Below are 11,266 nucleotides of genomic sequence, written 5' to 3'. Positions count from 1 at the left end.
AAAGAGCAGGTGAAATGTTGGCTCACCGCACCTCTGACGGTCGGTGGGCGCTCAGTGAATGTGGACAAACGGATGCCTCTTGGCCAAATTGTCCCCACCGGCCCTGCAACCTCTCATGGCTCTGGGGGCGGTTCTCTGCTCCCGCCACGCTGCTCGTCGCCTAATCGGTCCTTCGCCAGACCCGGCGGAGCGAGGATACGCCCGGGGCGGGGCCGAGGGCTGAGGGGCGGGGCCGGCCCCGCTGGGGTCTCTGCGGCGTCCGCACAACTCCGGCTCCGAGCTCCGCGCGAGCAGGGCAGAGAGAGGCTGGGGCGCGGATGCTGGAAGTTCACATTCCGTCCGTGGGCCCGGAGGCCGAGGCGCCCAGGCAGAGCCCAGAGAAAAGCCACATGGTGAGTGGGAGCGATGGGTTGGAAGGAGCGCGGGGACCCGCCGGTGCCGAGGGCAATGGGGATCCCGCGCGCAATGGGGATCCCGCGTCCCGGACTGGGTGGTCCTGGAGCGGCGGTCCAGACCGTCGGGGGGCCGCCGGCCGACGGCCACGGGGCGCTTGGATTTGCCAGCCCTGCGGACGGCGGTCCGGACTCAGGAGGAGCGGAGGGCAGGTCCTCGCCCCTTCCCCGGAGAGTGTGGGGAACGTGGGAGGGTCCCCGGGGAGCGGCGGCTCTCCAACGCCGCTTTGTGCCTTTAAGCGCGGAGGGTGGGCGGGCGTCCGGCGCGGGGCCTCACGCACCCGCCTGCTCGCCCCCGCCCCGCAGGTGTTCCGAGTGGAAGTGCGGTACCGCGGGCGCAGACACACCGTGCCGAGGCGCTACAGCGAGTTCCACGCGCTACACAAGCGGGTGAGGCGGCGCCGCCGACCGACAGACCCCTGCGGGCTCCTGCCCAGCCTGGGAGGCGGGCGTCCGAGCTGCGGTCCCCGCCTCTGCCACCCTGGTTATCACTCCGGTCCCCGGAGGGCTCAGGTCCTGGGCGCTGACCTCCCCGCGGGCTGCGGACAGACCAGAGGGGCAGGTCTCAGCCGGGACTGTCCGTGCCCCTGCGCCCACCCTCGGGCGTCCGCGGCTGTTGGGTCCTCTCTCGCCCCTGCCCCAAGCACATTCACCTGTGTCCATCCTAGGGTAGAGCCTGAAGTTTTGGGGATACGGAGGGGGTGGGGAGCTTGGGGGGGAGCTTTTGCTAGGGTGAAGCGAGCTCAAGGGCTCAGTGGGGACACTGATCGCACCGCAGATGAAGAAGCTGTACAAGGTGCCCGAATTCCCCTCGAAACGCCTGCCCAACTGGAGGACCAGAGGATTGGAGCAGCGGCGGCAGGGCTTGGAGGCCTATATCCAGGTGGGCATGGGTCTCACTGTTGCCCCCAGCCTGCTGGACTAGGTGTGACCCCGAGACGTGTGAGGGCATGGGGTGCGGGGGGACGCACGTCTTGGGCATGATTTTTTCTATCCCAAACCTCAATTTTTTGAGCAGTAATTTCAGAATGAAAATTAATTGAATTCAGTTGAATTTGGACTTTCATTGAACTGGGGCCACCTGCTGCTAGTTCCTTTCCCCTCCGGGGCGAGGTCCTGCATGCCCTCCTGAGGAGGACGTGGGCCTTTCCCCCTCCCACACAGGGACGCCAGATTCCAGGCCAGGGAGACTCTGGGCACATCCCTGTGGAGTCCCCAGGGCCGTGTTGGGAAGGGCCCGAGCTGTCTTGAACTTTGTGATCATTTTGGCAGGACTCCTGTGCTCAGTTTGCACTGGGCCGTGTCTGACGGGGGTCCCGTGTGCTCCTCTCCAGGGCGTCTTGTACCTGAACCGGGATGTGCCCAAGGAGCTGCTGGAGTTCCTGAGTCTTCGGCACTTCCCCACAGACCCCAAGGCCAGCAACTGGGGGTGAGTGAGCGCCTCCAGGGGCCTGGCTTGGCATGAGAGGCCCCAGTGTTGGGGGAAGGGGCTCTGCAGCAAGCAGGTGAAGGCTTCCGGGCAGGGTCCTGTTCTCTCTCACATCTGCCAGGGGTGAGACATGACCACCTTCATCTGTCAGCTTTCTTGACCCTGGCAGGGGGCTGCTTTCTTGCCTTGACCATAACTGATCAGTCTGCAGGTGGACACTCTATCCACAGAGCCAAACCGGCCAGGGCAAGGGGCCATTTTCTGTACAGCCTTGGTTACCCACCGGAACTGGGCTTGTTACAAATAGAAGCAGTGGCCCCCTGGGAGGTGAAGCTCTGGTCTTCCGTTGCTCCACCCCTTCCTCATGCTCCCCTGAGCATCCCCAGGCAGTTTACACTCTTTCTTCTTTTCAGAGCCCTGGGGGAGTTCCTGCCTAGCGACAGCAGGCAAGTTAATGACTCTTTCTGCACCCGCTGCCCCCTGGTGGCCATAGGCCGTGAGGCTGGTCTGTGGCCCCTGGCTTGCCTTGCCCGTCCTACTGGCCCAGGTTTTCCTGTGGGCGCTCCTGACACCACTGCCCACTCACCTTTTTCCTTGTGGATTGTTAGTGATCTCAGTTCCCAGTCTTTACCCGATAGGAGATTTTGCCCCACCTCACTCTCCTCTGCTTAAGACCCTTTCTCCTCCTAGCTCGCAGCTGTACCACCGGCCGGTCATCAGCTTCTGCGTGGACCCCTACATTTGTATCTCATCCCCAGGTGAGGGGGTGCCTCTGACCTATAACCCAGATTTAGGGTGCAGGAATCAGGGTGGGAGTGGGGGTGAGCTTGTCATTTCTCAGCTCCCAGGACCCCTCAGCAGCAGCTCCCTCCTACGGCCCTCCTTGCGGCCCTGCCTGCACTGCTGTGCCCTGTGCATTCCCCTCCGGAAGCAGACACGGTGCAGCAGACGTGGCTCCCTGGTCTGCACTCCCCATCAGCCTGGCTTATGTGAACAGAATGTGAACTGGGAATGCCCAGGTCTTATTTCAGGTGACCAGCTGTTAACTGCTGCCTTGTCAGGGGCTCAGGGAGCTGCAGGCCTGAGGCCATGGCCGGCCCACACCTATTCCCCTTCTTCCTGTTTTCCTTGTCCCAGAGCCTCTGCCCAACGTGGTGGTGAATGGCGTGCTCCAGGGCTTCTACAGCTTCAGCACCAACAGAGCTGACACCCAGCCGGAGGCTCCCTGTCACCCTGCACCTTTGCCACCAATGCCTTGACCAACCCAGAGGCCTTTGGACCACCTGCCAGGACAGTCACATGCGTCTGTCCTTGAGCCCTATAAGAGACGGGTGGGGTCCCCCTTGGCTTGGACCCAGGACCTACCCACCCCAGGCCCAGAACCCAACTGCACCAGTGGCTGGGGTGATAGACCTGCACTCTGGGTAGGGACAACAGAGGATGAGGATAAAGGGAGAAGTCAATTTAGGAGGTAGGCTATGAAAAGGTACAGGTGTATTTCTTCACCTTCTTGGGGGGGAGGGAGCTGGCAAAGTTTGGAAGCAAGAAGCAAAAGCTCGACAGTTTGTGGTAGCATCTGGGGAAAGGGTTCAGGCTGGAGCCCAAGGAGGGGACAAGCAGCCACTGCCTCAGAGTCCCAGGCTGAGCCGTAGACTTGAACAGAGAAGCTGCGGGCCCAAGAACCCAAGCTCACACACAGGTTATAAAAAAACCCACCTTATTTTTTTAATTGGTCAGTGATGGTAGAAGTTTGTTACAAAACTGGGCCTGTGGAATGTGAGGGGCGGGTCCGCTCTTTCAGACATCCGCACAAGGGCTGGTGCAGCAGAGCCCTGTGGAGGGCTGTCTTCACCCCCCGGAGAGGGCAACACACAGTCGCTCAAGAGGAAGCTGTCCCTGGGGCCCTACTCCTTGGCAATGGCAAAGGGCTTTTCCACCTCGATCTTGCCGCAGTCTGCAATGATCACATCCTTCAGGGGCTTGTCCCGACCATCTGTCTTGGTGCTCTCCACCTTCCGTACTACTTCCTGGGGAGAAAGGGCAGAAGCAAGAAGGCAGGGTGGGTCAGGAGATCTGCCACTCACGGGAGACAGGCCCCGGTGCATGGCCAGGGAGGACTGAGTCTCTCATGTGACGAACAGCCTACAAACCTCAAGGCACCAATATCCTAGAATCCTGGCCAGGTGTCAGCCCAGGACAGGGAGAACCCAGTTCTGACAAGAGGGTGCAGCAATTTGATCCTCTGAAGCAAGACCCAGGTTGAGCGGAGGGTGAGGAGGGTGGCTGGGGAGTGGGTACCAAGGGCCCTGTACACCTCTGGGTAGTGCCGCCACATCCCACTCTCAGCACCGGTATGGGGAGGTCCCTCAACAAGGCCTGGCTGGCCTCTGCCTGGGGCCTAGAAGGATTCAGGACTTGGGGGCATAGAGAGGCAGGCTAGTCTTAAATCCCCCCAGGTTTACAGACACGAACACTCGTCTGAATCTGTGGGTTCCCCTGTGGGAAAGGGATGAATACAGGTTGCCCTGCCCCCAAGGTCTGTCCTATTCCTGGTGAGGGTTGCCCACGTTTAGCCCCCATCTCCAAAACTCACCATGCCCTCTAGAACTTTGCCGAACACCACATGCTTGCCATCCAGCCAGGCTGTCTTGACTGTGGTGATAAAGAACTGGGAGCCATTGGTGTCTTTGCCAGCATTGGCCATGCTCACCCAGCCGGGCCCATAGTGTTTCAGCTTGAAGTTCTCATCAGGGAAGCGTTCACCGTAGATGCTCTTACCTGGGAAGAAAGACAGAGCAGGTCAGGGAACCTGGGTTGGCACAAACTCAGATCTTTGGGGCCTCAACTTGTCCTGTGTCAGGCCAGGCTCAAGTAGAGTACAGGGGTATTAGAGCTGTCTTCTTCCTACCCTCTGGCCTTTGGAACTAAACCATGCTGACCGACCAAGTGGGGCGCGAGGCCAGGCCGATTTAGGGACTAGCTCACATGAATGATTACTCTGAGAATGTAGTTTATGGCTTCTGAATAAGGTACATGTTAACAACTAGCCTTGGCGATGGCCCCAGGCTGCATGGGAGGATCTGGGTGGAGAGGGACTGCAGGATACAGGGGCAGGAGAGGTAAGCACCCTCCAGAAGAGGAATGCCGTGGCTGACCAGCGTTTCTTCCAGAGAGCACAAAAGACTGGGAAGCAGCTGCCATTTGGATTCTGGAAAGTCTAGAGCAGTGGCCGGCAAACTGTGGCTCTTTGGCCCCTTGAGTGTGGCTCTTCCTAAGCCTTAGGAGTACCCTAATTAAGTTAATAACAATGTACCTACCTATATAGTTTACGTCTAAAAAATTTGGCTCTCAAAAGAAATTTCAATTGTTGTACTGTTGATATTTGGCTCTGCTGACTAATGAGTTTGCCGACCACTGGCCTAGAGCAAGCATGTCAAACTCAAAGGCTAACACGGGTCAAATAGGGTTTAAGTGTATGTGGGCCACAAAAAAACAAAAATTTCATTTTTCATAGAAACGTGGGTTTATTTTGAAAAGTATAGTAGAAAAAAAACAAGAGCAATGATAAAATTAATATTTTCTTCCTGACACTTGGCATCTCTTCTCTGCTACTATCTCTCTTACTTCGGGGGAAATCTTGTTCACAGTGATTACTTTCAAAACTGACCCAAGGTAATTCTGTATCTGACAGGAGACTGAAATTTCATAATTGTAAATAACTGCTCACACCATTATACTGGCTGGGCTACAAAAATATTCATTGTGGGCCACACGCGAGTTTGACATGCTTGGTCTAGAGCAGTGATGGCGAACCTATGACACGTGTGTCAGAAGTGACACGTGAACTCATTTTTTTGGTTGATTTTTCTTTGTTAAATGGCATTTAAATATATAAAATAAATATCAAAAATATAAGTCTTTGTTTTACTATGGTTGCAAATATCAAAAAATTTCTATATGTGACACGGCACCAGAGTTAAGTTAGGGTTTTTCAAAATGCTGACACGCCGAGCTCAAAAGGTTCGCCATCACTGGTCTAGAGCCTCTTATCGAATGAACAGAAAATAAAAGGTGCAATGAATATATGTAAGTGTCCCTCCATAAGGGGCCAGGAGACATGACAAAGAGGGCTGAGAGCAGACAGTTTCAGAGATCCTAAGTTATAGGGGAAATACTACCTCTTCTTCCATCTCCTAGAGATTCACACTGTGAACTAGTGAACCAGAGGCCCCGAGAAACGCAGCAATAAAGTAATTTTCATTTTGTTTTACTCAATACTTTTCAAAACCTTTTTTTCCTCTTTAATACAACTATTTTCACCCTGTGGTTCCACAGAATGGAAGCAGGTGGGGAAATTTCCTAGACTGATGCTAATCAGGGAGATACTTCTGATTGTGTGATACAAGCACGGCAAGTTCTCGGTCGACGGGCCCCACGTTTGACATGCTTGGGTAACAGGTTGGAAAAGACTGAAAACCAAGAATCTATTCTAGACTGTGGCGGGTGGGGGCGGGCATGTCCCAGCCTGTGCCCCACTTCTCAGTCCCACACCCAAATGAACTGGTCTCTCCCACTGCTGTGCCACGACTCCTGGCTGGGCTGCCAGCTAAAGCCTCCCCACGTGAGAATCCTCTGTAAATCAGGATTTCAGTTGCTGCTGCTGTCCAGACAACCCACAAATCCACATCCCCGCTCCAATCGCTTTCCCAAGATACGAGGAGTTCCAAACTTAAAGGGACAGTTCTGCGTGTTAACCTCAACATACTTAGTAATCTCTCCCTCTAGACATCAGTTAATTTGTTTGCCAACTTTTCCTCTGCTTACTGTTGTCCCCCGCCCCTCCCGCCATCATTTGTTCATTCTTTCTTACTATTCCTGCTGCTCCCATGGCAAAAATGGCTATTGCTTAGAGTGATAAGTAACCATGCCAGAGAACCGTGGCAAGCATTTTATACACAAAAACCTCCTCCTATGAGGCAGGATCCAATAACCATATTTCAAAGGTGAAGAAATTGAGGTGCAGAGAGGTTAAAGGTACCCAAGCTAGGAAGCAGCAGAGCTGCAACTCGAACCACAGAGGGTCTGGTCCTGGAATCTCCGCCCTTGCCCATAAGGCCGTCCTGCCTGGGTTCCAGCCCACATTGCCCCACAGACACAGCTACACCGGCCCCCTGACCAGCCTGAGTCCTGCTGCCATACTACTTTTCCTCAAACTCGGTTGAGACCATTATTTCCGCCCCCTTCTCCTCCCCCTCAGGTTTTCAGCAGAGCCTCCAGGTAGGACAAAGCAGTGTGCTCTACTTTATTCCCTGACCCCACCCTTGGCAAAGTTCCTGCTGCCGAACACAGCTCGGCCCACAACTTAATCATGCCTCTTCTCTGCCCATTCATATTCTCCCCAACCAGGACCCTGCTCAAATCTTTCCTCACAGTCACAAGGCCATTTCCCGATAACCTTGGCCCCAAGTGACTCCCTCTGTGCAGGCCTCGGCACTTGTCAGCTCCGGCAATGGCTGACGGTACCTACCACGTACTGGGAACTTACACTCAAGATCTCACCCAACCCTCACAGCACCCATAACTCTTACCGCTCTCACTTTACACAAGAGGAAAATAAAGCTAGACAACTCACTTGCAAGGTCGAAAGCAAGAAGGTGGCTGACACCGGGCCACACCCAACTGTATCTGACTCCAGGAACACATCACTTTGGATTGTGTCTGCCTGGCCATCTCCACTGCTACCTGCTGCCAGCTACTTACGTCTTGTACTGTTTGCGTGGCTCGCCTGCCCAGGCTTTCTCCTAATTATTTCCACCGAGGTGATAACTTGAGGACAGAGCCTGAGTCCTAAAGGCTGGATTAGGGCCAGTTTATGAGTGTTCAGGTATTGGAAGTGAAAGGGAATTGCTGCCGCGCTGATTTGTGTGTCCTCAGCACCCACCAGAGCCTGGCCCAATAGACACTCGATGGGGTGAGCTGCAGATGCAGCCTGAGGGAGGAGCAGGCTGTTCACCCAAGAATGGTGAGACCTGTGGGTTAGTCCAGGGTGTCTGTCTGTCCTGTTCACAAGCAATGCAGAGGAGAGACCTAGTCAGCTCTTGCCAAATGGTCTCTGGTAGGAGACTGCCAAGAAAAGCAACACTGGCCCTAACCGGTTTGGCTCAGTGGATAGAGCGTCGGCCTGCGGAATCAAGGGTCCCACGTTCGATCCCGGTCAAGGGCATGTACCTTGGTTGCGGGCACATCCCCAGTAGGGAGTGTGCAGGAGGCAGCTGAATCGATGTTTCTCTCTCATCGATGTTTCTAACTCTCTATTCCTCTCCCTTCCTCTGTGTAAAAAATCAATAAAATATATTTTTTTTTAAAAAAGAAAGAAAAGCAACTCTGCCCACCCTCGCTGGGGCTCCCAAGGTTGCCCACAGGCTTTGCATGCCTGACCTAGAATCACCTACGTTTGACTTTGCTCCCCTCCCACCACAAGGTACTGCGAGAAGTCATCAAGGCTGTAGGCCTAGACCAGCAAGTCTACCTCTTATGTCCACCTGACCCCCCATTACTCCCTCTTCTTTGTACTGGGTTCCCTGTACAGCTGGTCTCCATGCAGGTGACAGGCCTGCCTCCGGAGCTGGGGAAGGAAGGGACCCCAACCCTCTGCCCACAGGACCCGGGTTACCTCCAGTGCCATCTCCCCGAGTGAAGTCTCCGCCCTGGATCATGAAGTCCTTGATCACACGATGGAATTTGCTGTCTTTGTAGCCAAATCCTTTCTAGGAAAAGGGATGAGAAGGTGAGGAGGTGGCACGAGGCACCAGGCAGACATGAAACAGACCCTGCAGGAACCCAGCCCACAACGACTCCTGCTCATAGAAGAGACATCACTGCTGGCCAGTCATCGTTCAATGTGCTGCGGAGCCAGCAGTGACCACAAACAGGCTCGGAGCACACGGAGCCAGGCGGGGCTGGCCTGAATTCTTCCGCCTTCCACCTTTCCCAGGCTTCATGTAATTCTGCTTCACACAATGCCTCTGCCGTTTCCCTCTCGTTTTTTCCTAATTATAAGAACGGATGCCAGAAAACGGACCCCCCAGAAAAGGTTACCTGCTGACCCAATGAAAAGTTGGAATATAAACTTTCTTAAATAGGGCACTCCGGTTTTCTTAAAACCTGGGAAACTCTGGGCCCCTACTCTTAAGAGAAAGCTTGGTGCTGCGGCCACAAACTATAGTTTCCACAGACACGCCTTCTTTGGTTATTGCAATGCCTGAGAGAGAAATCTTCTCAAAAAGAAAAATCCATGCCCAGCGGGTGTGGCTCCGAGTTTGAGCATCGACCTGTGAACCAGGAGGTGACGGTTTGATTCCCAGTCAGGGCACATGCCTGGGTTGTGGACGTGATGCCCAGTAGGGGGCATGTAGGAGGCAGGCGATCAATGATGCTCTCTCATCATTGATGTTTCTCTGTCTCCCTCTCCTCTCTGAAACCAATAAAAATGTATTGAAAAATAAATTTTAGAAAGAAAAACCCAGATTTCTGGACTCATTTTTAAAAACTCAAGACATAATACTGGGCTCCCCTTGCCAACAGGGCAAGTTAGTTGGTACTGAGAGCCACGCTCTGCGCTGTTTGCTGCCAGCGTTACTTGCCAACTTCAGTCGGTTTGAAACTGACTCCCTCTGCTCTAGCCACTTACCTCTCCCGTAGCTAAGGCCACGAAATTATCCACTGTTTTTGGAACAGTCTTTCCAAAGAGACCTATGACCACCCGGCCTATGTCTTCATCGCCAATCCGCAGGTCGAAGTACACCTGGGGAAAAAGAGCCTTTTGAATTTAGCCTGTTTAAAGGGGCCTTGTTAGGGAAAGAAGGGCCCGAGAAGCTACCCGGAGGATGGCAGAAAAAACAGCCTTGTTTTAAAGCAGTGTTTCTGCATCTGCTTGTGGTGGTGACAAAACCCCGTGAGAATCTAATGAAAATTCCAGGCTCATTTCCCAGGAAACCCGTTTACACTTTCCTTAGACTACAGGGTAACAATCTTCCCAGGCTCTAGGAACCTCAGAAAACAAAATACAAAACAACAGCGGTTAAAAAAAAAGCAACCACGCGAGCTTAAACTATACTGCTGTGCTTTGTAATTGGTTAAAATTGGACCTAAACAGAGAAAGGATTCACGATTTGGCAGCCGTGATCGCTCACCACTTCGCCAGCGCCGCGGGGTATTTGCAAATGGACTTCTCAGGGGCTGCGGGTGCGGCCCCCGCTGGGCACCCCCGGGGCCAACGCCTGGGTCAGGCCAGGGGCCTGGGGGAGGGTCGGGTCTGTCTCTGGTCTGAAGGCGGGAGGACCATCCAGGCGTCACCAGGCCACAGCCGGGGGACCAGGCGCTGAGCCTGAGCCCAGGATGCCCAGGCCGACCCCAGGCGGCGGAGGGCGGGCCCCGCCGGGCAGGGCTTGGGAAGGGAAGCCGGACCTTGACGGTGACTTTGGGCCCCTTCTTCTTCTCATCGGCCGTGGAAGGTCCCGGCAACAGAAGGAAGACGACGGAGCCCACGATCAGGGCGGCGACGAAGAGAAGCTTCATGTTCCGCTCCGAGAGGCGTAGCATCCACGGGGAGAAGGGAGCACGGCCCGGGCAGCCGAGGGCCGGAAGCAGGTGAGGGATCGGGCGGCGTGGGCCCCGGCGCCTCCACCGAGCGCGGCCGCGGGGGAGGCCGGGGCCTCTGCAGGCCTCCTAGGAGGAGGAGGGCTTCATTTCCCCCCTCCGGATCGGCGCCTGATAGTAGCTCCCCATGGGGGCGGGGCCCGGCTCCCGGTGGGGCGGGCGAAGACGCGGGCTCGTGGGTGGCTGCCACGTTACTGCTGCCTCATTGGCTCCCCAGCCCTCTCATGCCCACCTACAGGAAAAGGAGCCGCAGAAGGCGTTGCCCCCTCAAAGAGCGCGGGGATTGGGTTTCTGAAGAAACTACAAAACCCAGCATGCAGAGCGGCATGTCACGCGGCCGGGCCGCTCTGACTTAGCGGAAATGGAAGTCTTCGAGATGGGCGCGGATACTTTGTTAGGAAGTGAGTGGACAGGGGCCGGAGGCGCTCACAATTGTCCGTATTGGGCCAGTCAACCGCAAAATTGGGTTAGGGTGTGGTAGTTTCCGCGTTTGCGCGTACCCAGAGTATGACTTCTACAGCTCCTTGCAAAACTTGCTTCAAAACCCACTTTTGACTTTGTCCTGTCACTTTACTACTCACTTTTCTCTCCTTTAATCTTACTGTGCTTGTTGCTGTATGAGTCAATGCGCATACACTCTGTGTGGTTTTTTTTTTTTTAATGTTAATCCGCATTTGAGGATATTTTTTCCATTGATTTTTAGAAAGAGAGGAGGGCATTCGGGAGA

General features: G+C 54.9%; 2 protein-coding genes across 3 annotated transcripts; one reads left to right on the top strand and one right to left on the bottom strand.

Annotated features, from left to right (window-relative positions):
• Window positions 1–317: 317 nt before the first annotated feature.
• SNX22 (sorting nexin 22) lies at window positions 318–5,796 on the top strand. Of its 2 annotated transcripts, XM_070421184.1 has the most exons (7): window positions 318–392; window positions 759–842; window positions 1,231–1,335; window positions 1,787–1,881; window positions 2,295–2,327; window positions 2,572–2,639; window positions 3,019–5,796. In XM_070421184.1, the coding sequence occupies exons 1-7, from the start codon at window positions 318–320 to the stop codon at window positions 3,138–3,140; spliced, it is 582 nt and encodes a 193-aa protein (XP_070277285.1). In that variant the 3' UTR covers window positions 3,141–5,796. The 2 variants fall into 2 exon arrangements, with proteins under 2 accessions (XP_070277285.1, XP_070277277.1); XM_070421176.1 differs by lacking the exon at window positions 2,295–2,327.
• PPIB (peptidylprolyl isomerase B) lies at window positions 3,582–10,526 on the bottom strand. Its single transcript, XM_070421163.1, has 5 exons — window positions 10,348–10,526; window positions 9,572–9,685; window positions 8,555–8,648; window positions 4,475–4,659; window positions 3,582–3,908 (listed from the first exon to the last, which is right to left on the bottom strand). Exons 1-5 carry the CDS (start codon window positions 10,480–10,482, stop codon window positions 3,786–3,788), a joined length of 651 nt encoding a protein of 216 aa, XP_070277264.1. The 5' UTR covers window positions 10,483–10,526; the 3' UTR covers window positions 3,582–3,785.
• Between the last annotated feature and the right edge of the window lie 740 nt (window positions 10,527–11,266).

Source organism: Myotis yumanensis, unplaced genomic scaffold (genome assembly GCF_028538775.1).
Source record: "Myotis yumanensis isolate MYYU_CA2020_CCGP unplaced genomic scaffold, mMyoYum1.0.hap1 SCAF_1, whole genome shotgun sequence".
In the NCBI taxonomy this organism is placed as follows: Eukaryota; Metazoa; Chordata; class Mammalia; order Chiroptera; family Vespertilionidae; genus Myotis; species Myotis yumanensis.
Note: the sequence above shows the minus strand (reverse complement) of the source record. Positions and strands in the feature narration are given on the sequence as shown.